This window comes from Strigops habroptila, chromosome 9, assembly GCF_004027225.2.
Source record: "Strigops habroptila isolate Jane chromosome 9, bStrHab1.2.pri, whole genome shotgun sequence".
In the NCBI taxonomy this organism is placed as follows: Eukaryota; Metazoa; Chordata; class Aves; order Psittaciformes; family Psittacidae; genus Strigops; species Strigops habroptila.
Genome location: NC_044285.2, coordinates 20,993,827 through 21,020,141, shown reverse-complemented (window position 1 = coordinate 21,020,141; position 26,315 = coordinate 20,993,827). Strand labels below are relative to the sequence as shown.

The window sequence follows — 26,315 nt, the reverse complement described above, 5'->3', positions numbered from 1 at the left end:
AAGGGGCCATAAGACCATTTAGTCCCAACCCCCTGCCACGGGCAGGGACACCTTCCACTAGAGCAGGTTGCTCCAAGCCCCTGTGTCCAACCTGGCCTTGAACACTGCCAGGGATGGGGCAGCCACAGCTTCTCTGGGAAAAGTCTGTGCCAGCGCCTCAGCACCCTCACAGGGAAGAGCTTCTGCCTCAGAGCTCATCTCAATCTCCCCTCTGGCAGGTTAAAGCCATTCCCCTTGTCCTGTCCCTCCAGGCCCTTGTCCAAAGCCCCTCTCCAGGTTTCCTGTAGTCCCTTTAGGCACTGGAATGCCACATAGGAAGTGGTTGCTCTGGTTAGCAAACAGTAAAGACATGCTCCTACTGGGGAGGGGATTTTATGTGCTTCTGACCCAGAAGCTGCAGCTGATTTTACCTGAGTGGGGATTACTTTGGATCCTTTTGTTATTAGTTTGTAGATAAAACTCCCTTCTGCAGATACTTCACAGATGCTGATGTGGTTGTGTGGTGAGCTGGACTGGGGAACTGATCCAGGCTAAAATGGTTTTGGCTTTATTTTGGGGTGATTTTGCTGCTTGACTTTACCTGGTGCGTTCCTTGGCACAGCTCTTGTGCAGGAGCCTTGTGTCCTGCCACTGAAGTGCCACAGGGACAGGAATAGCCGCTAGAAGTCAGTTGGACTGGCTTCCTTTGCTCATAGAGGTAGCTTAGGACAGATATTCTTGCAATCTTTTGTGTACAGAAATAATCTTTTGTGCTCCACGTGAGTTGAATGTCATTTCAGGAAGTAGCCACATGCTGCTGATGTATGAGAATGAGATTGGTGTTATTAGAAATACACCCTGTTCCCCAGAGATTACCCTGTGCAGTGCTGCTCTTTGATATCCTTGTGTTTGTCAAAGGCCTCACACCTGAAAGGGAAGTCTCATGTTGCCTTTGTAGAAAGGTCTTCAGTAAGGTATCACATGAAGTGGGGAAGGAAGTGACCTTATGGGAAATACGGAATGCCCCAGGAGGAGAAGTGGCTTTTTAGCTGACAGTAGCTTCTTTGAAGCACACTAGATCCTTGCAACATGGTTTTAGATACTTTCTGGATGGCATTTTGTTGACTGCAGGTGTCTTGGATTGATAACAGCATGATATCAGTTCACCGTGAGGTTGATGCAGTTTGAGTGCTGAAGAGGACCAAGCACTTGGTGGTGAGGAGAGCCGGATGCCTTCCCCAGGCTGTTACAGACCATCACTACTGCTGTGATTGTGGAGAAGGTCATGAAATGACCTGTCCTGTGTAGCACTATGACAGCAGTGTAGATCCAATGTGTTATTCCTTAGGGTTTCCGCTATGTAGCTGCTCCGACTTTGGAAATATTTTAAGGCCTGACTCAGAAGAGGATCTTGATGATCAAAGGGAAGAAGTAAATTGTGAAAAATGACTGTCTGTGTGGAGAATGGATCAAGGGCAGCCTGAGGAGAGGACTTGGGGGTGTTGCGTGGTGAGAAGCTCCCCATGACCCGGCTTCAGTGTGCGCTTGAGCCCAGAACCCCCCCGTGTGCTGGGCTGCACCCCCAGAGCGTGAGCAGCAGGTCAGGGAGGGGATCCTGCCCCCCTGCTGCGCTCTGGGGAGACCCCCCCTGCAGTCCTGATCCAGCTCTGGGGCAACAGCACAAGAGGGACGTGGAGCTGCTGGAGCGAGGCCAGAGGAGGCCCCGGAGCTGCTGCGAGGGCTGGAGCAGCTCTGCTCTGGAGCCAGGCTGAGAGAGCTGGGCTGGGGCAGCCTGGAGAAGAGAAGGCTCCTGAAGGGGACACCTTAGAGCAGCTCCAGTGCCTAAAGGGGCTCCAGGAAACCTGGAGGGAGAAGCTGTGGCTGCCCCATCCCTGGCAGCGTTCAAGGCCAGGTTGGACACAGGGGCTTGGAGCAACCTGCTCTAGTGGAAGGTGTCCCTGCGCGTGGCAGGGGTTGGAACTGGGTGAGCTTTAAGGTCCCTTCCAACACAAACCAGCCTGTGACATTTCACTTGACGTGCCATGTCTTTCTGCCATGGGGCCTGTCACCTTCCCAGGACTGGGGTGGGTTCTGTGCTTCCCCTGCTAATGGTGCTCTCTGTCCTGTGACCAGGAATGCCCGAAATGCCACGTCACCATTGAGAAGGACGGGGGCTGCAACCACATGGTGTGTCGGAACCAGAACTGCAAAGCAGAGTTCTGCTGGGTGTGTCTGGGCCCCTGGGAGCCCCACGGATCTGCCTGGTGAGTCCAGAGCGTGCTGTGCTGGAAGTGATGGAGCTGGGACACAAACAGCACCATTTGGACTGACATCTGTGGCATCTCTGTCCCCTGTTACAGGTACAACTGTAATCGCTACAATGAGGATGATGCAAAGGCAGCAAGGGATGCACAGGAGGTGAGTCCATAACCTGTAGTGATGAGGGAGGTCACCAGCCCTGTGGTGTGCTTTTTCTAAACCTATAAAAATTCCTGGATTTGGGCACAAATGCAATCGACATTTATGCTCCCCCACAGCTTTGGACTCTTGCTTCCTGCCAGAAAAAAACTGTTCAAAGACATTTTAACCCAATTTAAAGAGCATGTTAGCTCAGTTATCTGTCATGCTGCCTTGCCTGTTTTATAGTAGCTCTTCACATGAAGTCATCATACTGCTGTGGGTCTGAGACAATGATCCTCACATCTTGCATGAAATGCTCTTTTCTGTGACGTTCTTAATGTGAATCCTGAGGTGTTTAAATGCAGCAGAGCTTTTGAATGTCAATAAAATAAGGCTTCTCTTGTGCCAATAACTATACGTGGAGGCTTGATGTAGAAGAAATTGTGGGTGAAGTTGCAGCTGTGTTAAGCTGTTTGGTGAACAAGGATAGAGCCACCTCTCTTCGTAACGGGCAGGGATTGCATTGTGTGCTGCAGCTTGCAGAAATCCCTTTCCTGCATCTCTGTTATAGCCAAGAACCAAAGGATTTCCTGCAGCCCTTCCTCGTGCAGTTAAGGGATGCCTTTGGCTCATACGTGCTACCTTTATAGAGCCACAGCGTACAGGTTTAACTGTGCCCATGTTGTCCTTCCTTTACAGCTGATCTGTCGGTGAGAAGGAAGTAAGATTAATGGCTGTGGACTGAGTCATCTTGGTTCTCTTGTACTATTTAGCACATGGTCTCTTTCCCCTGCTCTGTAATCAGTGTGGTCTAAGCAACCTAAGGTTGTCCTCTGGACTGTAGTTGTGTAATTGGAGTTCCTTATTAGCCAAACCCCCACCCCTCAAGAAATAGCAAATGTGTTTCTCACTGCTTCTCATGACACTGGAATCATTTAAGTCCTAGAAGGCTGAAATTCAAAACTGGTGTGGCTTTAGCCATGTGATTCTAGCTACTTTCAAGGTTGGGAGTGAGGATGTCACAGCCCCTCTAGGAAAGTGCCCCCAGGACAGCGAGCTGCAGCAGGTCTGGCCTCTCATCTGCACGCAGAGTCAGGGTTAACAGCCTGGCCAGCATGGGAGGAGAGGAAACACCTTTGGAAAGGAAGCTGGCTCTTGGGGTCAGGAAGAGCCTTGTGAAGGGTTTACTTCTCTTGCAGCCAGTACTTTGTTTTAACTCTTCACTTTCTTTTTCCCTAATGGGAATTAACACAGCGATCCAGAGCAGCCCTGCAGAGGTACCTGTTCTACTGCAACCGCTACATGAACCACATGCAGAGCCTGCGCTTTGAGCACAAGCTCTATGCTCAGGTGAAGCAGAAGATGGAGGAGATGCAGCAGCACAACATGTCGTGGATTGAGGTGCAGTTTCTGAAGAAAGCAGTCGACGTCCTCTGCCAGTGTCGTGCCACACTCATGTACACTTACGTCTTTGCCTTCTACCTCAAAAAGAATAATCAGTCCATTATCTTTGAGGTAGGAGAAAACACAGTTGTCAGAAGTTCTGATTACAAAGCAAAGTAGAGATTTAATGCTGGGGGAAGCTGTTGTCCCTGGTTTTGCCCAAGTGAATCTGTCTTAATATTCTGTTGTGCAAAAGTTAGAGGTTCTCGAATCCTGTGTTCAGCTCTGGCCCTCACTACAGGAGAGACATTGAGGTGCTGGAGCGGGGCCAGAGAAGGGCAACGGAGCTGGTGCAGGGCCTGGAGCACAAGTGTGATGAGGAACGGCTGAGGGACCTGGGGGGGTTTAGTCTGGAGAAGAGAAGGCTCAGGGGGGACCTTATCACTCTCTGCAACTGCCTGAGAGGAGGATGGAGCCAGGAGGGGGCTGGTCTCTGCTCCCAAGGAACAAGGGATGGGACAAGAGGAAATGGCCTCAAGCTGCACCAGGGGAGGTTTAGATGGAGCTGAGGAACAATTCCTTCCCCCGAGGGTGCTCAGGCATTGGAACAGGCTGCCCAGGGCAGGGCTGGAGTCACCGTCCCTGCAAGTGTTCACACACCGTGTAGCTGAGGCCCTCAGAGCCATGGGTTAGTGGTGGCCTTGGCAGTGCTGGGGAACAGTTGGACTGGATGAGCTTAAAGGTCTTTTCCAACCTGGTTGATTCTGTGATTCTATGTAGCATTATCTGCTGGAAGAGGAAGCAGGGTTACAAGATGCTGCCCTGTGAAACAGGAAAGGGAATGATGTTCTGAACTGGCAAAAAAGGCGTTAAAGCTTCAGTCTGGCATTTGGACTTTACCTGGTGTTGGCTTTTTTCCAAGGGCACTTCCATTAGAATTGCACTTGAAGGTCTAAACATGGAGGCCCAATCTGATTCAAAGTGAAGCTGTGTTGACTGTTTATGATTTAGAGCAGTCCTTTGCTGGTCTTTGTGCAGAAGCTAAGCAGGACACTTCTGTGCTGTGTGCTCAGCAAAGGGCACACACAGCTGCTGAGCAGGAGTGCAGGCTGTGCTCCGGTGCTGCTGGGCAGGTACCAGGAGTTAGCAGAGCCTTTGCTGGTAAAAGCAAAATAGATAAGGGACAAAATGAGACATGAAAGAGGCTGAGAGAGCTGGGCTGGGGCAGCCTGGAGAAGAGAAGGCTCCTGAAGGGGACACCTTAGAACAGCTCCAGTGCCTAAAGCGGCTACAGGAAACCTGGAGAGGGGCTTTGGACAAGGGCCTGTAGGGACAGGACAAGGGGAATGGCTTTAACCTGCCAGAAGGGAGATAGAGATGAGCTCTGAGGCAGAAGCTCCTCCCTGTGAGGGTGCTGAGGCACTGGCACAGACTTTTCCCAGAGAAGCTGTGGCTGCCCCATCCCTGGCAGTGTTCAAGGCCAGGTTGGACACAGGGGCTTGAAGCAACCTGCTCTAGCGGAAGGTGTCCCTGCCCGCGGCAGGGGGTTGGAACTGGCTGAGCTTTAAGCTCCCTTCCAACCCAAACCAGGCTGGGACACTGCAGATCAAGGAAGACATAAGACTTGCTGGTAGATATGCAGGTTCTCTTCTAATCAAATGAAGAGATCTCAGCTCTTTAGTCTTGATGCTCAGAGCAGGTTACTCGAGCGTTACTTGGTGCATTATCTAATCCTTGTTTTCTTTCAATACTGATTTCAGTTGCATTGAGGAAAAAGAAGTCTTGCTTTCCTTAACCTCTATACTCTTTTTTTTGTTTGTTTTTTTACCCCTGTCTTTGCAGAATAACCAAGCAGACTTAGAGAATGCTACAGAAGTGCTTTCTGGGTACCTTGAGCGAGATATATCCCAAGATTCGCTGCAAGACATAAAGCAGAAAGTGCAGGATAAGTACAGGTTTGTTGTTTGAATAATCCTTCACCTCAAAGCTGTCTGTATTCCCATCCCGTGTGACAGGTAGTGGCATGTGTACTTGCCAAGCTATGGTTTCTCCAGAGCCACATCCCTGGGAAGCTGTTTGCTGTTGGCCTTCTGCCATACATTGTGATCATCAGCCAGACCCTGGGCATCAGAGAACAGCAGTGGTGGTGTCCCGCACCAGCCCCTGATCCTCAGCAGTGAAGCCCTCACACAGATGCTGGCAGCAGGATTCTGTGTGCCCTGGCTGGGACCAGCCCCTGGGGAGGTGACAGTCTGCAGGGAGAGGCTCCAGCACTGCCTTGTGTCAGCTCTGCTGAGCAGTAGTGAGAAGATTTAATCCCATAATGGAAGAAACTTGTGACCAGAAGCTACAGCTTTTAATACAGTGCTGTTCCTGCACAGGAGTGCGTGGGAATGGCCAGGACCAAGATGGGACCTGCATAGTGAGGGCTGAAGAACAAGGAGTGACTCTGTTGTTCCAGGCTGACAGCTTTGGCTTAGGATGAGTTGCCATAAGAGAGCAATCAGCTCTCTTATTTGTCTGGTTTTGGTCTATTTCTGCAAAAAGTGGGTGTAGAAAAGCTGTCCTTCAGGAAGAGAGAGGGAGGAGAGCAGAGGAACCAGGGTCCAGGTGGCACAAGTGCCAAGGGTTTTCACACTCCCAGGGGAATCACTTCTGCACAGTGGAAAAATACAAAGCTGGGAATGCAGATGAGTCATAGGATTAGGGCTTGTGTTTTTGAGGCACTTTGCCAAAGTCACTGAATTTGTTCTGCCTGACTTAGGGGGGAAATAAAGCCAAAATAGGGTGAGCTGTAGTGACTAAGGCACTCTGGGGAGTGGCAGTAGCCATTAAGTTTTGGTGGGCCTGTGGCTTGTCCTGCCATAGTCTGGCAGCACGGCTGGGGCTGGAAAAGGCTTACCAGACCTTCTCCTTTGAGGTAGTTTGTGATTAACCCTCTTAAGACGACCATTAAGTTGGTATCTCAGATCAAGCTGCATGTTCAGTTAAGTCCTCTGAAACTGGATGCACTTCTAGGCATGGTAACAACTATCCAGAAGAAATTAAAATCTAATAGAGCCTGAACTGCCTGAAAACACAGTATCCCAAAACTGCCTTCATGTTTCTGGCATGAAAGTATGCAGCTGTCAAGCCCATGCAGGTCCCATATTAACTAGTTCAGTCATGTCTTAATCATGTCCTGCACCGTGCTCTTTATGTGCCGGTTATGGCGTAAGACTGGGACCGAGGACGTTGTTGACATGGGTTTAAAGAGCTCTGGGGAAGTGCAGGATGTGACCCCATAGCTGGTTTGGTTTGAGCTGTTTCAATCCCTTAGCTTGCAAAGACACTTCTAGAAAGTGGGATTAAACCCCCCCCAGCAAAATGACTGAAGTTGGGAGGGCAGCAACTGTGTGTGTTTGCTGTCACATGCTTCAGAAGATCAATGGGACTTTGTGTGCAATGACTTCTGTCGTAAGAGCCGATAGCGGTGAGAAGAGGCAGAACAGTTTCATCCAGATAAATCTGCAGGAAACTGAAGCACACAATTCCCAGCAGGAACCAGTAACTTGGCAGTTGGCTCCTGGTTTCCAGTTTCTCCTGTTGCAGCCCAGAGTGGTGTGTTGTGTGCTGTCAATCCATGAACCATCTCCACAGCTGGGCCTTGGGAGCTGTAACTGAGACTTGTCTTGTCCCTTGTGTGCCTGAAGATGCTGGAGGCTTTGATATCACCACTGGAAGGGGTTTAATTCGGAAATGCTGCTGCTTATTTATCATTTGCTCTTTGGAACCTGAATACTTTAAATGTTTCTCTGCTTTTTATCTTTATAGTTGGCTAACGCACCCGAAATGAACATGGCATCTTTTGATATGTTCCTATGATATCACTTTTCCTCAGTATCATTGATCCTGGTAGGACTGTACCTAACTCTGGGATCAGGTTTTATCTGCAGCTTTGTAGAAATGAGTGTAGGTGGGAAGACCCTGCAGGGTGTAGTAACCCTCTGAGAGCCAGGAGTTGCAATGCGAGGTAACACTTGCACTCCATCCAGTCCAGCAACCCTTTTTGTAGCCAGAAGGACCGCTTCCATCTCCACTGGGATTCCGGAGGGGGAATGAAACTGGGCTTTGCCCAGCTAGCCTCATGGTTTTTGTCATCCTGCTACAGCTTAGAGTAGGCACCAGCCCATGTTTGAGGGAGCTTCGGCCTATTTCGGGTGTCACTGCTGACCTGTGCTCCGGCTTCAGCACTTTGCAGCCACCGCTTCTTCCTTTTCCAGTTGTTAGTGGCAGTTTCTCAGCTGTAGGGATGCGTTTGCATGGGAAGCTCTAAATTTGCATGCTGTTTTTGCAGCCAGGGACCCGGAGCTGAGTGACTGGAGTAACTCAAGTCTTAATTAGTGCTGTTAACGGGCGACAAAGCCCCTTCTCAGGGGGATCTCCTCTTTCGGAAGCGAGGCTTAATGTAGGTCTGCATTGCTGGCTGCCGGCACTGAGCCGTGGTTCCTGATGTGCTTCCTCTGTGCTCTTCCTCTTTGTCCCAGATACTGCGAGAGCCGACGAAGGGTTTTGTTGCAGCATGTGCATGAAGGCTACGAGAAGGACCTGTGGGAATACATCGAGGACTGAGCCTGGCCCTGCATAAAATGAACTCTGAAACCTTTCCCATCTCTAGAGTGCTCATGCAATTCCAATAAACACACACAAGGCGCTCCGCCTATTACCACCGCTGGTCTGTAGTACTGGGATTCTGTTTTGTTAACAGAACATTTAAGTAAATTATATTGTAATAAAAAACAAAGGTAGATAACCCATTGTACAACAGTATTCTAGGCGGCCAACATGCGTGTGACAGACGCACTAAAAAGAAAAACCCTCCAACTTTAACTTGTAACGTAGCTTCATTCTCCAAGCCGACTCCTTTTTTCTTTTCTATATTTCTTTTCCTGTGTGTAGTACAGATGAAATTTAAACCAGTTTCTTGACACTGCTTTTCATGTCCAAACCAGCCATTTTGATGTACTTTGGTAAGGGGGGGAAGGCTCTCCTACCCCCCTCCTCCTCCTCTCTGCCACCCAAGTACATGAATGAATGTGGATTTGGCTCGTTGTAAAGGTGATTCTTGGGGAGGGGAGGAAGGGGGGTACACAGCAAGGAAGAAAAAAAACCAACAAAAAAAACCTTTGTATATGACTTTTAAAACAAAAAGAGGACAACACAGTATTTTTCAAAGTTGTATATAGCGCATATGCATGGACAAAGAGCAAGCGTGGCACGTGTTTGCATAATGTTTAATTACAAAAAAATATTTATTCTTTAAAAATCTTCAAGATTATGTCTATTTGCTGTGCAGTTTCTTTCAGTTTGGTTCGGTTTGGTTTGCCCTGGGCTGGGGGGGGGGAAGCGTGTGCTGGTGTAGTGAATATACAGTTTAGTTCATTTCTTTCCGGAAGGCTTTTCCCAGAGCAGTAGCTTCTCCTCTTCCTTCTGTGTGTGCTTCCACCCGCTGCTGGCGCCGGCCCTGTCCCCTCGCACAGCTCCTGGCGCTCGGTGACCCGTGTGCATCGCGGGAGCGACCCACGAGCGTTCCGGTTCAGGATGAGTTTTGCCTTTTAATCTGTTTTGTTTTGGCCCTGGATCAATACCTGCCCCGATCCAGCTCTGCTGTTCCCACCCGTGCACGCAGGACACGTGCTCTGACCCCAGAGGAGGGGTGTGTGTGGATTTAGAGTTCTAATTCCAAGGCAGGAAAAGGAAGGGGTGTTTCTGCACCGCTTCTCACAAGACTTAATGGACAGATTTCGGCTGTGGATCTCCTCTCTCTCCCCCTCTCATCTGTCAAACGGACCCTTCCTTGCTCTTTGAGTTTCACTTACATTATAACGAGTCGTAACGTTGAAAAGGAAAGATGATTGAATTGTCTTTGTGTTTGTTTTGGGCTCAGTTACTGGGCATCCTGTCCTGGCAAATATTTAACACTCCATCTAGTGCAGTAGAAGTTGAAATCAGCAGACTATTTTTCAATTAAAAGGGGAAAGAACTAATGAGTTAGCTGCTGAGTCCATTTTTATGATTTCTGTAACAAGAGCTATGTTAAAGTAAACAATTGGTGGTGGTTTTATTAAATTTACTCCTGTATAGGAATTCCTTTTGTGGTATTTTTCGCCAGGTTAGCGGCCTCAAAGGCTTTCTGCCAGCTGCAAGGGGGAATCAGCCTGCAAAGGGGTGAATGAAGGTAGGGCTTCAGCACCAAATGTCGTTTCAGCTCCCTCACCGATGGCTCCCGGCACTTCCAGTGATGTAGTGTGATCGCTCTGTACCTGTTTTCCCCTTTAGCCCTCCCAGCACTGGCTTGTTTTCCTATGGGATTCATGTGAGAGCCCCTGCACCACAGCCGCCTTCCCGGTGCTCTCTCTGCCGCTGCTGCAGGGGCTGTGGGGACCGGCGCTGCCTCCTGCCACCGTCCACCTGCCGCTGCTGGGGCTTCCCTTGGCTCACGCTTCCCTATCCATGCATTGACACGCTCTGGAAAGCTGGGTGCTCTCCGGAGGGTGGTGGTGACCTGGCGATGGGGTTTTCCATGTTCTCCAAGCTGGAGCCACAAAGGCTGCGGCCAGGCTCCAACCCAAAGGACCCCTGGTCTGGCGGCAAAACTTAGGATAACGATTATTAAGCAGATAACGATGATTCCGCAGCTGATGATAGTTAATCCTCTGACCTGGGGAGCGCTCTGCCAGTGCCAGGACTAACCCCGCTGCGGCCGCCCCTCACCCCGGGACAACGAGAAGGGATGAGCCGTGCCCGCCCCTCCGCGCTGCCGCCCATCACCGCTCCCTCAGGCACTCCGACCGGCGCGTCCCGCCTCACTGGCGGCCCCGGTGACCCTCGCCCCGCGGGGAAGCCGAGCAACCCCTTCCTAATAAACGTGTCCGTCACTGCTCCGTCCGCGACCTGACCGCTCCCGACGGCGGGGCCCGGCCCAGGGGCAGCCGCGTCCTCCCGCCGGGCCCAGCGCCGCGCTCCTCTATGGTCGTCCCGGAAGTGCTTCTGCGGATGTTGGTAACCATGGTAACGGGGCGCTGGTTCCCGCTGCCGGCGCCATGGCGGAGCCGCAGGCCCAGGCCGCACCGGTGAGGGGCCGCCACGGTGAGGGGCGTCCGGCCCCGGGGCTGCGGGCGGGGGGAGGCTGTGGCGGCGGGAGGGGCGTGCTCGGAGAGTGGGGGTTTAACCTGCGCACGCTTGGTGCTGGGAACATAACGGGAGTTCAGCCTTGTTGCGGCTTTCACCGCGGTGCTTGGTGAGACCTGAGCTGCTCTCAGCTCCAGCACCCACCTGTGTCCGCTGCAAAACTGCCCTCGCTTCACCTCTGAGTTAAATTAACTAGGTGTTAAATAGGTAGTAATAGAATAATAAATAATACTTTGACTTACGTGGTGCCAATACATCCTACCTGAGAACCTGTAAGTGTTAAAGAAATATTAAAGTACCTCAAAGTATGTGTTTTGGAAAGGGAAGTAGTTTTTTCTCATCTTCCAGAGATGTGCTGAGAAGCTCAGTCTGTCCTCGATGTGACATCTACACTGTAACATATTGATCCCGTGGCAGGGGGCTGGAACTGGGTGAGCTTTAAGATCCCTTCCAACCCAAACCAGGCTGGGATTCTCTGATTCTAAATCATTGTCAAATGCTCTTAAGGAAAATAAATGGCCTTGGAATTACTGGGGCGAAAATCCTCTCATGGATCAGTATCTGTTCAAAAGGTGAGGAGCAGAGAGAAGGAATAAACGCTTCTCTTTTTGGGGTGGTTTGTGCAGCCCTGCAGGGATCTGTACCAGGGCTGTGGTGGTGAGAGTGTGCCCAACGGATCTGGGTGAAAGGATGGCTGGAAAGCTGTTGAGGTGAGGAGGGGAATGCAGGGAAGTCTTCACAGTGCTGAGTGACAGGGCTTGGAGCTGGGATAATGTGTGTAGATTAAATATATTGCAAATATATTTATCTAAAAAACTTAGGGGTTTGTGCTGGTTATTGCGGCTTAGGAGCAAGTGGGTGGTTCTGTCATCTAGCACATAAGCCAGATTCTGTGATAGCAATTCAGCTTTGCACACTAGGAGTCAGAAAAATTGATTAAAGTTGGAAATTATGGAGAAATAAAACCTTTCCTGTGTCCCTTCTGGGTTATTTTCCATGTCTTGGGTGCTGTGCTCAGGATCTCCGAGCCTCCCCATCTCCAATAAAAGAGAGTAAACTAGAAAATATTCCCAAAACACCACAAGGAACAAGGGTGGACTGGGCCTCCCCTTTAAAAACTTGTTTATGAGGGAGGGGGAAGGCAACACAGGCCTGTTGCGTCTGGGGAAGAGGAGTGAGGAATGTCTCCTCCCCAAGAAACTGGAAGTGAAAAATAACACCACTTCCCTGCGTGTTCATGTTTCTCTTCTGCAAAGTTTCAATTTTGGATGCAAAGTAAGAAGAAAGTATCAAATGCACTTATTTTGCCCAGGCTGGGTCCCTGCTGGCCTATGAGAGCGGGGCAGTGTTTGCAGGTTAAGGTTGGCTGCCGTATGGTGGGACATGGCTGCACCCATCTGCCTGCGGCCCCAGATGGCTCCCCAGGAACAACTTTGTTCTAATTAACTTTCTAAGCATTTTATAACAACTGTTTTTGAGGTTTTCCTGTGTGATCTCTAATTAGCATCTTAAACGCTTGAGGTTTGTGTTTGTGAGGTAAGGATCACTTTCTAGAATCCTAACAAGTAGCAGTGAACCTACGGAACAGGAATGTGCTCTAAAGCGAGTGGGGTTTTTAAGGAATGACCTAGCTAGGCTGGGGAAGAGCAGTGCTTGGCAGGGCAGGCTTTGCCTCGCAGCAACAATGCTATTTTTATATCCTCTTTTGGGATTTGCCAGTTGTCCTTTCTGATTATTTTCTAGAACAGATCTTCAAGAAACCTTCCCTGGTGTATTTAATACTCCTCTTTTCTGTCTTTTCAGGTTTCTTTGTTGCCAGCGGCTACAGAACCTCTGAAACCCCATCCTAAAAAAGGTTTGTTTGAAGATACAATTGTGTTTCTTGGGCAGGTTGATTTTAAGATTTCTTTTATAGTGTGGGCAGCTCTCTAGTAAGGAATAAATGTCCACTGGGAAAAGACAGGACTATTAGACTGTAAGCTGCTGAGTACGAGTGGTTTTTTCTAGGGTCTGTATAATGAGCTCAGTGCTGTTGCTGGCTGACTTACTGTACCTACAGCCGGAATCATGTTTGCTTGTAATCTGAGAGACTGTGTATTTTATTGTGTACATGCTTGTTTGGGCTGCTAATGAGTTGGATATCCATTTAGCTCCTGAAGTTATAAGAGGGTTTGTTCATTTTAGGGTCTTCAGAATAATGTCTTGTTGTAAAAAGGATCTTGGGAAACTAATGCTGCATCGTGGTGATTTTTCATGTTGCATTTCCTAAGCTTTGAAGTAAAAGGGATGTGCAGGTGAGATGAAACCAGTCAGGTTGTAACTGGGTTTAATTATTGGTTGGTTGGTTTTAGTGAAAATAGTTTAACTTGGTCCCAGTTACTGTTTTGAAATCCTGGTTGAGTCTGAACTGGAACAGGAACAATTTCAGTTACTGGTTGAAAATGTTTGGCTGAAGCCTGATGTTTTCCCAGACCCTTTACAAAGCCTGCAGCACAATTTGATGTAGCAGCCTCTCCTTTCCCCTTTTCCCTCGCCCTTGTGATGTGACTTGTCCCAGCGCATGTGACGAGCACACTTCTTGGTGGTACTGAGCTGTGCACACATCCCCAGTACGGATCTGTCCACTGCAGAGACTTTCGTGCCTGCCTAAGATGAGCTTTGGGTGGTTTTCTGTGGCTTTTCCTTTATCAAGTATCCAGAGGACCCCATCAATTCAGATTATAATTAAGCATGAAGAGTGTTGCTAGAACCCTGATATAGTGCCAGTCAAAGCAGTGTTCCTTTTCTCTCACCTTTTAATTCAGGGAAGCTCAGCTGGGGAGCACTATACTTTGGCCATTTTCTACCCTGAATGTGTGATGTGCCCATTGGAGCACAGTTTGGGAGGAGATCTTCCATATTCCTAAATTTCTTGTGATGGAGACTGCCTTGGTGATCACGCTGGCATTCAAAAGGAGCTTATTTTGGCAACTCCAGCACTCGTTCGTGGCAGGGTGAGGTTTATGAATCAACTCTGCATAATTCATGAGAGAACTGAGTAGCTGAAAAAGAAAGATGAGGCCATGGGCCTCACAGACATGCTGAGGAGGTGAAAGAGTTGGTTTGTGTCCAACATCAGCCAATGTCCCTTCCACCTCCTTCAGTTGGTGTTCACCCATCTGGGGAGAACACCAGGGGGAGAAAGTAGTGAATGAAATCCAGTTACTCGTGCCTCTGGATCTCTCTTTTACGCTGATATGACTCTTGACTCCAAATTAACTATGGTGAAGACAAAAAGTAATCCAGCCTGTGACTTCTGTAGTTCTCTTTTCTGTCTGTTAAGGTAAACTGAGGCATCTCCAGTCCCAGTCACACGTCTGAAACGGAACGCCTTGGAAGACTTTGTGCTTTGCTGTTTTATATTTGACTGTGTTGCCTTTAGCTCAGTGGGCAGAAGCTGATTTGAGCTGCCTGACAGTTAATCTGTAGGAAATGAGGGCAGCAGAAAGATTTGTAATGGAGAGCGATGTAACAGTGTCCTTTGTGTGTGGGTGTGATGCTGGGGGCACATAAGAGAGGAGGGAAGAGACTGAAAGTGATGCTGTATGTGCTTCTGTGGGGTTTGGCAGCAAAGAACAGCATCCTGTTCCCATGACAGGCTTTTGCTTTGTTTTGTTTTAAATAGGATTTTCATAGAACATCTTAATGAAGTGTCTTATCCTATTTTAGTTTGCCTGAGGAGAATCCTGGTGAAATTTAAGGAGCCAGGCAAATGTACATCTATTCTGTTGGAATAGAGGAGTGCTGCTAAACTGGTTTTAAACTGACAGTTTTGAACACTGGTAACTTTCTGGTGCAGCAATTTGCCTTTTTGGGTTTACATTGCATGCAGAGAGAGACTGAAACCAACATTAAGATCTATGAAATACAGCGATTACCTGGTAAAATATGGTCTCCTATGAAGTTTGGTGTGCATAAAATTTGTGCCCAGATAGAGGATGTGTTGCAATAACTAAACAATGTTGTACAGAAATGTAGTTGAATATGACCATGTCATAGAGTCGGAGAATCACAGCGTGGTTTGGGTTGGAAGGGACCTCAGAGCTCATCTGCTTCCGTCTAGCCTCACCTCCCTCAACCTGCTGCTCACGCTCTGGGGGTGCAGCCCGGCACACGGTGGGGTTCTGGGCTCAAGTGCACACTGAAGCCAGGTCATGGGGAGCTTCTCCTCACCCAACATCCCCAAGTCCTTCTCAGGGCTCCATCCAGTCTCCTCCAGCCTGTGTTTGTGCTGGGGATTGCCCTGACGCAGGGGCAGGACCTTACAGTTGACCTTGTCACTGCTGAAGTCCTGACTTTAATCATCACAGTGCTTGGATTCAGATTATAACAGCTTTGCCTGTGTTTGTACTGGGTAGGACAAAGGTATTAAGCACGTTTCTGTGAACGTGATCTCAAGTTTGCAGGGAATCATGTGAATGACAGAATGCAGCTGTGAGTTCTGTGCTTAACTGGGAGGCACAGCAGCGGACATGCTTTCAGCCTGACCCGTGATGCAGATGTTGAATAATGTTGAACTGAGCTGTCAAGTGGCTTCCCCTCACTGTTGTGTTGCTTTACTCCTCTGGATGATCCTGCAATCCTGTCCATAAAAGAAGGCAAAATGGAAACCTGGAACCAGTGTTTAGCAACCTGATTTTATAACTCCTAAACAATAACTCGGAGTTAAGAGGTGGAATTTGCTCTTGAATTAGCTGCTGTCAGGGTCACTGTCCTGCGGCTTTTAGGCTTCAAAGGCCTGAAGGGTTGGGATTTCAGAGAGCCTCTCTTGCAGGGAAGAGGATGAGCATCCAACAAGCATACTAATGGTCAGGAGCAGATTGGGGGGGGGGGGAAGGTGTTGTACACAGTGATAGGGTATGAAGTCTCTACATCTAGCAATCGAAAGGGACCGGTGGAAGGCAAACCCCTCAGAGTATGTTATAGGTGCACTTGGTGACTGTCCTTACGCAGCAGCTGACACATTAGGAGCTAAACCCATTCATTATTTTGTCCTTTCCCCCTGTGGGGAGAACTGCTCTCAAAATCAATTCCTTCTGTTGCTACCTCAAGATCCATAACTCTCCCCGGGTTCATATTTTGTCCCCAAGCAATTGATGGTAGAATAAAGGGAGCTCTGTGTCTGGAAGCTATGTAGAGTTGTTATCAGCCTGCTGAGGTGGGGGGTTAATCTCCCTTCTGCATTTCAAATGAATCGGATATTTTCCAAACTGTTTTTGAATTGAGGTGGGCTGAAGATTCCCATCGTCCCACTTTCCTGTGGCCTCACAGGCAAATCAAGTCATTTTAGAGTATCTCCTAGCAGTGGAGAAGTGCTTTTACCACTTGTGGTGTTGATTTTTATGGAACACAATTTGAATTTATTTCCCTTTATGGTGGAAAAACATATTCAGAAAGGAAGCTTTGGGCTCTTTTTAGTCTCAGAACAGTTCAGAGGTTAATGGAACATTTTAAAATGCATTTGGATTTCCACACAAATAACAGATTTTGTGAGGTACAGTGATGGCTTTTTAATAACAGGGTAGGACCCTAAAGATGTATGTGTTGTAATAAATAAACCAGAGCAAAAGAAAGTAGATTTCACTTGAGAACTTGGGCTGGAAATCCATTAGACTGTGAAGAAGGAGAAGGCTGAGTTGTTACCAGCCACCTCTATGTTTGCCCAAGGAAGGGTCAGGTAGATAATTGTCAAACCAAAAATCTTCCCCTTGCGAATTAGAAAAGCATTAGCAGGGATTAAGTGTTCTCAGTCCTGGGCATTGGGATATTTAGGGATGGTTTGTAGGTATGTCTTTTTCTAGAGTCTGAAGCAGGGAATTCTGCCTTCGATTAACTGTGACCTTTGGCAAAGCACTTCTTGTGTTTCTTTCCAAGGCTTCACCTTGGAGCAAAGTAAACATCGTGTCTGGATGTTTCAAGGATGTTGTGAGTCTTTGTCTTGGGTTTTTTTAGATGGGTTCCACTTCTGTCTCATATAATTATGAGCAAAACTAGCAAAAATGTCTTGTCAGGCCAGTGTGCGTTACTGAGCAGGAGGAAATGAACTTCTCTCTGCTTTTATTACATTCTCTCAGAGACAAAGTAAGGTACTGACTCAAGATTAAAACAGCTGATGAAGTAGGTTTATCAGGGACCAACATGCGAGTGCTCAGTGTCCCTTTGTAAGTAACACCAAAGTTTGATTAGATTTGGCTATTGCAGATAAATTAAATAGTAGACTAAGGGAGTGTGTGATGTGTATGTGTGTTTTGAAGCTGTGATTGTACCCTGTGCTTGAGCTTGGTGATAATGAGGGTGTTCTTTATGGCTCAAAGTTACCACACTTTTACCACACAGAAACGTGGGGTTTGGGTACAACACTGAGGTATTTTCTATCTTACCAGAGTAGTTTCTTTTGTTTAATAGATTTTATTCTCAAGCAGGGTGAGTTACTCTTGTCCAGCAAAATCCCACAGCAGCATTAAGCTCAAGTACCAGTAGCACCATCCTGTTCATGTGGGTGCTCGTCCTTGAAGCCAAGGGTGTCACCCCTGGGTTCTAATAAAAACTAATTGCATATGCTGCTTTGATGGGCAGTGAAGCTCGCTTTATCTGGTGCTGAGGTGCTCACAGCGATAAGCCATCTCCAAATGTTACTGTTAGATAACACATAACTTTCAGGTTATGCAGAAGGAGATAAGTGGCTTTTCATGATGGGTCCTGTGCAGATGCACAGCTGCTCTCTCTGGGCAGCTCCTGCTCACACAGATGAAGCAGTGGGGATCCCTCCTGCTCCCACAGATACTTTAAGGTGTCCTGTAAGTATTTTAATGGCTCGAGCTCTCCGAAGAGCAGGAGATTTTAGTACCCTGAGGAGTCGATTCCGTGCACTTGCAGAGCTGATCATTTCTGAATTCCTGGTACATTTTCTGAAATCAATAGAAATCCATTCTTAGAGCCAGCTTCAAAGCTGCCTTTGAACTTGCAAGAGTGAAGCTGCCTGAGAAATCCCGATAAAAGCAACCCCCTTGAGTTAAATGAATTAATACTTCTAAGTGTGTCAGAACGAGAAGCTGTTAGTGGAAACGTTGTGGTTGGGGGGGAGCAGATGCCGTTCCTGTCCCTGTACGTACCACTTCATTTCCATCTGGCCATGTGCAAGCCAAGGTCTTTTACCCCGTTTGAACCTACAACCTTGTGGGAAGAAAATAGTTTCTAAATAACATAGGTTAGTGGGTAATGACAGTGTTGTTTTATAGAAGAGACATTGATGCTTTCATCTCCCTGCCGTAAGTGGGTAGCCGTGCTGTGTGTTTCTTGTTCAGGATCTGATATAGCCATTAGTTTTAAATAGTGAGATTAAAACAGTGAATTATCATTCTTGGGTAATTCAGTTGTATAATACACTCTGCTTCATCCTCTTCTTCCCCCCAAACCAGCCCAGTAATCCCTGCACCACGAACTGATCATACTGAAATTCGAATGTGCTGGCACAGCTCTGCCCTCTTGTGTGTGTACATTAATAGCAGTGACTCCAGGAACAGGGAAACCTTTGCAGAGACAGGCTAGTATCACTAAAATTTGAGTGCTAGTTTTTAAGTCAGAAGATTTATAGTTCCAGTTCCAACATTACGTCTTTTGGCAGTTCTCAACCTACTTATTTCCTCTCTGTAAAGAGGAACCAGCTTCTCAGGCTTGTTGCAAACTGAATGAGAAGTGCCGTCAAAGTGCCTCTTGCAGACAGCAAGTATAACCTGAGTGTCTTTTGGTAATTAAGAAACACAGTGCACTGGGTTAGGCTGAGGGCGAGTACAGTGGAGTGCAGTAGCTGAGCTTTAGAGGGTCTAACTGTCCAACTGCAACATGTTACTTTAGGATCTCATTTAAATTGGTAAATTCAGGTTTTGCAGTTCCTTTGAAACTCAAGGCAAGTTTCTGTTGTATTTTAAAGCATTCAGCTTCTGCTGGCATCCTGCTTACAGGTAAAATGGCATCTCCTGGTGTGGGTTTAAAAATAGTTGTATAAAAATAGAAAGTGACAGATTTAGGGAGGGTGGGATCCATCTTTCTGAACAGAGATACCTCTGAGGTAGAACAAGCCTCAGCAGATCACCTGTGCTTTGTAGGTAGTGGAAAACCCACTGATGCCATTCCTCTGCCCTCTCCCAGCCACCTATCTTGGGATGCGAGGAATTCACTCCCAAGGATGTGTATTCCTCTCCTTAGAGATAGCCTAAGGCAAGTAACTGGGATGTCTTAATTTTCAGACACTTGAGTCAAAGGAGATGCATCTCACTTAGTGTCAGAGTTAATTGTGCAACTTTTTGTTAGAGTTAATTGTGTCAGAGTTAATTGTGCACAGAGTTGTCTGTGCAACTTGAATTGCAGCCTTTGAGTCTTTAGTGACATAATTGCCCGCTGGCTTTAACCTGGGTCTCCAACATCATCCGCTGCACAGGAATGATGGGACCGGATTCAGTGTACAGCCAGTTGTGGTGTTTATCTTCAGCTGTCAAATCCTGTCGGATAATTCCCTGATGCTGCAAGGACCTTCTGTGTTGTACTCAAACCACCCATGATACCTTAAGGTCTCTTAAGAGACAACTCTTGCTTGTGAAGAAGACATCCTGGGTTCCCCAGTGCTTGAGGTCTTGCTTCTGCAGAGTTGCAAAGCAACACGTCCGTGGCTGAAGCACGGTTGCTGCCCACCCTGCTTGCCAGAGTAAGTGTTGCCTGGGAGATACCAGCTCTCATGTCTTTCCAGCCAAAACTGGTGGATGCATGGAGTGAGGACAGGCTCTAGGTGTTGCTCCCTGTTGAGTGAGAAGTTTCAGGGCTGCATTGTGTCATCCCCCCCATCACAATTTTAGTTTGCTTTTTAAGAGGAAAGATTTTTCTTACAAATGCCTTATAATGATTTTAGCTTCAATTCCTGTGCAAAATACCTCGTGCTGTAGACACAAAAAGACTAAGCATAAAGAATTTAAGCCAAAGGAAGGATTAGACTGGAAATCCCCAAACTGCCATGCTCTTGATACTGGAATTACTGTGAAGCTGGTTACACAGGTTATTTTGGGAATGCCTGCAGCCAGTGTGGCTTTGTTTGCAGTGGAAATATCTTCCCTCCCTGCTTTGCTGTGGGAGGAGACAGTGAGCCGTGGTGCTGGGTTTGGCTGGGATAAAGTTAATTTTCCTCATAGTAGCTGGTATGGGGTGATGCTGTGGGTTTGTGGTGGAATCAGTGTTGATAACACAGGGAGCTTTTAGTTATTGCTGAGCAGTGCTTACACGGAGTGAAGACCTTTTCTGCTCTTCATCCCACCCCACCAGCAAGGAGGCACAAGGATTTAGGAGGGGACACAGCTGGGACAAGGGATATTCCACACCTTATGACATCATGCTCGGTGTATAAAGCTGGGGGAAGAAGAGGATCAGATGGTGGAAGTGATGGTGGTTATCTTCCCAAGTGACGTGTCCTGGAGCCCTGCTGTCCTGGAGATGGCTGAACACACGCCTGCGATGGGAAGGGGGGAACAAATTTGTTGCTTTGCCTTGCTTGTGTGTGCAGCTTTTGCTTTGCCTGTTAAACTGTCTTTATCACAGCCCACGAGTTTTCTCACTTGTCCTCTTGATTCCCTCCCCCAGCCCACGGCAGGAGCGAGCGAGCGAGTGGCTGTGTGGGGCTGAGTTGCCGGCTGGGGTTCAACCACAACAGCCCTTTTTGGCACCCAAGGTGGGGTTTGAGGGGTTTGAGATAACAGATGTGTCTGGAAAGCTCCAGGTTGAGTTATAGCCATGTGCCTGCTGTGGCAGATGACCAGGGCATCACTGCCATGTCTGTGCTGCTGTGCTGGGCAGGCTGGAACTCCAGTGGGAGCTTGAGGTGAAGGGATGAGTGACCCGTGGATGAGTCCTGTGGAGGAGCAGGACAACCCGAAGTGTCTGTGGCTGTGAATAAGTCCACACCAGAGCAGGTACATCTCCAAGTGTTTGTGGCCGTGGTTATATCTGCAGGTGTACCTCTGAAGGGATCATGGAATCGTATCATAGAGTCCCAGGTTGGAAGGAACCTGGAGGATCATCTTTTCCAACCTTTCTAGGCAAAGCATGACCTAGACCAGATGTCCCAGCACCCTGGGAGATTATTCCAGTGGCTGGTTGTGAAAAATCTTCTCTTGTGTCCAGTCGGAATCTCCCCAGGAGGAACTTGTGCCCATCACCCCTTGTCTTTTCCATGGGGCTCTTTGTAAAAAGGGAGCCTTCATCTTCTTTGTAGCCACCCTTTAAATACTGGAACATGGTGATGAGGTCTGCCCTGAGCTTTCTCTTCCCCAGGCTGAACAAACCCAGCTCTCTGGGCCTTTCTGTCTTCATGATCTTTAAGGATTGTGGCCCAAGGATAAGTCCACGCTGCAGCAGGTACACCTCGAAGCATCAATGGCTGTCCATGAGGGCATGCTGGAGCACTCAAAGTGTGTGGCCATGGATAAGCCCACGACAGAGCAGATACACCCCTTGGAGGGGCTGCAGCCAGGGGTAAGGCCACGCTGGAGCAGGTACATCTCCGAAGGCAGAGAGTGTGGCGCCAGTTAATACCTCAGGCCTCCTGTGCTGCTGCTAAGCCATGTTACTCAGGAGCCTGCTGTGCTGGTGTACTCAGTCTCCTTGCCTACAAGAGCTCAAGGCATCAAGCAGGAAACAAAATGGTTTAAAAGAAGAAAATAACAGTTGGGGTGCTGTGCCAGGGCTTGGCTCCTCGAGTAGCTCCAAGCACAATGTCTGCATCCTCAGGGACTTGAGAACTGTTGTGTGAATCAGCCTGCTTTTTGCTAGAGTAGCTGGTGTTTAAACCCAAAATAGCAAAGACTCTTTCAGATCCTTGTTTTCCTTCTGTTTGGAGCGTGTGCCTCTGCTCAGCAGTCAGTGCTAATGGGCAGAATGAGCTCGTGCAGAGGAAACACTTTCAGTTTTGACTTTTTCTTAAGCAAATAAAGATGATGATACTTCGAATTCTTTGTTAAAGTACTCATTTGTTACTAAATTTCATAGAGTCATAGAATCAACCAGGTTGGAAAAGACCTTTAAGATCATCAAGTCCAACCTTTACCCCAGTGTTTATTTGCTTGAATTGAATTTTAAGCTTGAATCAAGCACTGTTAGGCTTGATTCAGTTGTTTTGTGTAGTAGTGATTATACATCGAATGGAGTCAGGGTTGCAGAGCAGTGTCTCACCAGCCTCGTCCTGCTGATGGAGATTTCCCAGTAACCAGCCTGGTTCTGCCACTGGGAACCTCGCTGTGGCACTGGGAGGTCCAGGGGGTCAGAGGTGTGTATTTACAGACCTTCCCCCTTTCCCTTAAGGTTAAACTTGAGCAGCACACACTAGAAGACATGTATATTGAATAACCAGGGTAGGTATTTGTCTTGTGAGTGAAACCATTTCTATGTGGAGTAATTCAGAACTTTAAAGGCCTTAAGTCAGAAAACCCACTGAAGTCTGAGCTAGCAAGTTTTCAAGATTTATACAGGGTAAACTAACAACAGAAAATCCCCTTTTTTTCCTCCCCCCTTGTGTATAATTCAGTTTTAAGACAGAATTCCAGCTCTTCGCTATAGCTTTGGCTCATTTTCCTGCAGGGGGAGGTGTAGAGTCAGAAATGTTGCTTTTTTTGTTCAAACCTGCTGTTTTCCAGCCTTGTCCTCCTTGTCGCTGCGCATTGGGAAGCTGTTCTTACACCGCAGGAAGATCACACTATGAATTATTACTTTCTCGCCAGCCCCGGAATTGTGTCTGATGAGTTTTATTAACCCCACCTGCCTGGGAATAATGAGCAGCCATACGGTTTATGTTTGATTTAAAGGTGTGCCAGCAGCAGTTTGCAAAAGGGAAAACAAGGGAAGGGGATAAACAGAGAGGATGGCTACAGCAGGAGCTCTCCTTTTCTCTGCTGTTTATATCCATTTTACAGGTATTTGTGTACACACCACCTGTATTCTCACATATGTATGTGTGTACTCACACAATGAGTGAAATACAACATATAAACCTTCCTCTGGGTGGAGGGTTTTGGAGTGATTTTTCATCATTGCCGAGTTTTGAATATATTATGGCTCCATTTTCAAACTCCAAGGATGGATCCGCGTGTAGGAGACCAATATTCCTCCACTAATTCTCTTTCCAAGCTGGAATGTATTGATATTGCTACAGTCTCAATAAAAACCTTTGTCTGAGTGAGGAAGAGGATTTCTCATTCAGTTTGTCTGTGCACCAGCCTAGGTAGGAATCTGTAGGATGCGCCTCTGGTTCCAAGGCAGGCTGTTATTTTTAAATCTAAACCCCTTGATATTTGAGCTTAAAACTGCTTCCTATCCATTATTCATCCCTTATTTTGGAAAATACAATTCCTTGGCAGTGGTACGTTGTTTTATAGTAACTATTTGAGTTTGAGCCTTATGATTTCAGTGTTATTTTTGTTTAGCAGATACTCATTAGCTCTGTGTCACTGGTTTCACAGCTGGCTGCGTAATTCCTGGCACTGACAGCTTGGGAAGCTCAAGGCAAAAGGAGATGTGTGCAGCTGGTTTCATCCTGCATTTCCTTCTTTATCAGTGCTTGTTTTAACACAGCTGTGAGAGCACCGAGCTTAATTTCAGGCTGTAACCAAAGCTATGCCCCATGGTAAACCTTCCCCAAGCTCCCCCAGCGGGAATAACTGTAACCCTGGCAATAATGGCAGAAATGCCTTCAGGAGGCTGAGCTGGGTGCGTGTTGGTCATGGAATCCCAGACTGGTTTGTGCTGGAAGGGACCTTAAAGCTCCTCCAGTTCCAAGCCCCTGCCACAGGCAGGGACACCTTCCACTAGAGCAGGTTGCTCCAAGCCCCTGTGTCCAGCCTGGCCTCGAAAGACCCCTTAAGGAATTTGATGTGTTGCCCCTCAGATTCGGATGCTCTCCTGCAGTGGTCGGGGAATTGTCTTTATGCCGTTGCGAGGTGGTTACCAGAATGACTTGGAAATGGGAAAGGAATCTCTAATCAAAAAGGTGAATCCTGCTTCTGTACGTTAGGGTAGGCCTGGCCCCACGATGGGAGATGATGAGCTTCGCCACAGCAAAGCTTCCCGCTTTGGTTTCTGCAGAGCAGGATGCAGTTTACCATGTTGTTCTTTGGTGCTACTCTCTTAGTAGCAAAATGTTCCAGCAGAGGCTTGAGTCACTGCCTCTGTGTTTATTAACTCTGTAGATACCTGTGTGCTTGAATGCTGGTTTGCACCACACAGTTTTACTTAGAATTTGGAAAGGGACAGTTGAGTCAGGATCCAGATTAGGCCTTTTGGACGATCTTACCTATGTACATGGTGCCTATCTCAATGGATCCAGACTGTGGATCTGTGTGCTCTATGTTAGGTATGGTTTAGATTATTATGGATTTTGGTCTGACGACAGGTTCTTCTTTGTGTCTCCTTAAGTCTTTCGCTTCTCTGCTTCTCCTGCAGGCTCTTCTTGCTGGTTTTACTCAGTTTGCTGTGAGTTGGGTTGCAGAGCTGGAGCATGGGGAGTGAATTGGGGCTCAGACTCTTTCCTATAAGCTGGGGTGGAAGAAAGCTGGGCTCTGATCATACAGAGAGCCATAACTGACCGGTGCCTTCCACAGGAGGGGTCCTGGGTGCTCCTGGCAGCTCACAGTTTGCACACTGGAGGAAATAAGGTGAAAGCTCCCTAATGGCTGCAGTTGGGCAGTTCTGATGAAATCCACCATTCTCTGGCTGTGCCCCCAGCACAAGTGGCCTTGTTGCACTTCTAATTTACGTAAGAGTATGGCTGGTGCTTTAGCAACCATTTCTCCTTCTGATAGGAGCCTTTTGGGGCTTCCCCCCGCCCCTTCCTCTCTCTTTACAGTGATTTCAACCCCTTTTTATTACACCTAAACCCCATGGTTTGATAGTTCCTCTCTAAGCTATAATTACCCAACCTGAAGATGCAAGCACAAAACAATTTCCAAGGGAGATTTACACAAAAGGGAATAACTCTGATTATATATGTTTTTTTCAGTCCTTGGAGAAAATCTCTAAGGGGATGAACAAAACAAAGAGTGATGATAGTGCAGCACAGAGACAAACCTGATGATCTCACTCAGATTCTGTCGGGTTTCTGCTCCAGTGGCTTCCTTAAAGGAGCGTTGTCAGAAAGAAAAATCACCCTGCTGGAAGTGGGTCGTGCAATCAATCACTGGCCACCAAGAAAGTGGGGATCAGATGGATTCCCTTTGGAATTCAATGAAAACACACTTCAAAGGAACTGGCGTGTCTCTTGGCTGAGGTCTTTCATCACATATTTGGTGCCTGGCTCCCTGTCACTATTGCTTAAGGAGAGCAGACTTTAGTAAGCCCAGGAAGAGAGGCCAGTAGATAATTATGCAAGTTATAAACTCTTCAGTGTAGATACCAAGATGGGGGATAATTGCATTTCTTAGACTGGCCCTTGACCAGATTGATTTACAGCAAATAATGGCTTTTGTTTCCTTTCCCCACTGCTAGAGTGGGAGAAACTATTATTTCCTAACCTGTAGTCCCTGTATCCCTGCGGTGCCGGGATTATTTGCAAGGCTCTGTGAAAGGTGACAGACACAAGCATGTCTTCATAGGATCCACAGCAGTTACATATGAGAAACTCCTGAAGGTCTGTGTATTGAAGAAGGTGGCAAATTGCAGTGCGGGCAGCCTGAGGAACCTGATCCGTGTGCTCAGCTCCTCCTGGTGAGGCCAAATCTATCAGCCTTTCCCTGTGCAGAAACCTTCGGAGTGATCCATTGCAGCCATATGTGCTCCTGGTATAAGGAGTGTGAGATTGCAAACCATTATATGCCATATGGAGCCTCCAGTGTTCCCTATCATCCTTGTACTTGAGAAGACAGTGCCCATGCTGCTTTCTGTTCTTCTGCCCCTCATAGCAGCCCCCAGTGGCCGGATCCAGCCGTACGTTGCTGTTCAAGTTGATGCAGCAAGAGCCGAGTGACACATCATCATCATAACATCCCAGACTGGTTTGTGTTGAAGGGAGCTTAAAGCTCATCCAGTTCCAACGCCCTGCCATGGGCAGGGACACCTTCCACTAGAGCAGGTTGCTCCAAGCCCCTGTGTCCAACCTGGCCTTGAACACTGCCAGGGATGGGGCAGCCACAGCTTCTCTGGGCACCCTGTGCCAGCGCCTCAGCACCCTCACAGGGAAGAACTTCTGCCTAAGAGCTCATCTCAGTCTCCCCTCGGGCAGGTTAAAATCATTCATTTAAGCTTTTCAGCTTAAAGCCATCAGCTACATGTGGGGTTTTTTGGGGGTATTCTGTGGGTAATTATTAAACATGGCGAAA

At 47.8% G+C, this 26,315-nt stretch overlaps 2 protein-coding genes across 10 annotated transcripts in view; both read left to right on the top strand.

Annotated features, from left to right (window-relative positions):
- ARIH1 (ariadne RBR E3 ubiquitin protein ligase 1) overlaps window positions 1-9,753 on the top strand; it is a 62,320-nt gene extending 52,567 nt beyond the window's left edge. For 2 of the 3 annotated variants that reach the window (XM_030496716.1, XM_030496714.1), the window contains 5 exons: window positions 2,113-2,243; window positions 2,340-2,397; window positions 3,622-3,894; window positions 5,605-5,717; window positions 8,289-9,753. In XM_030496716.1, the coding sequence (XP_030352576.1) occupies window positions 2,113-2,243; window positions 2,340-2,397; window positions 3,622-3,894; window positions 5,605-5,717; window positions 8,289-8,373 (660 nt within the window). In that variant the 3' untranslated portion in view covers window positions 8,374-9,753. The remainder of the gene's footprint in view (window positions 1-2,112; window positions 2,244-2,339; window positions 2,398-3,621; window positions 3,895-5,604; window positions 5,718-8,288) is intronic. The other variant, XM_030496715.2, reaches the window with a different exon arrangement.
- A 977-nt stretch (window positions 9,754-10,730) lies between these two features.
- The window catches only part of BBS4 (Bardet-Biedl syndrome 4), a 44,447-nt gene continuing 28,862 nt past the window's right edge, over window positions 10,731-26,315 (top strand). For 3 of the 7 annotated variants that reach the window (XM_030497724.1, XM_030497729.1, XM_030497727.1), the window contains exons 1-2: window positions 10,734-10,890; window positions 12,736-12,787. Coding sequence is in view for 2 of the 7 variants with exons in the window: in XM_030497722.1 (XP_030353582.1) it covers window positions 10,845-10,874; window positions 12,736-12,787 (82 nt within the window). In the remaining 5 variants the exon portion in view is untranslated. The other 4 variants (XM_030497722.1, XM_030497723.1, XM_030497726.1 and 1 more) reach the window with 4 other exon arrangements.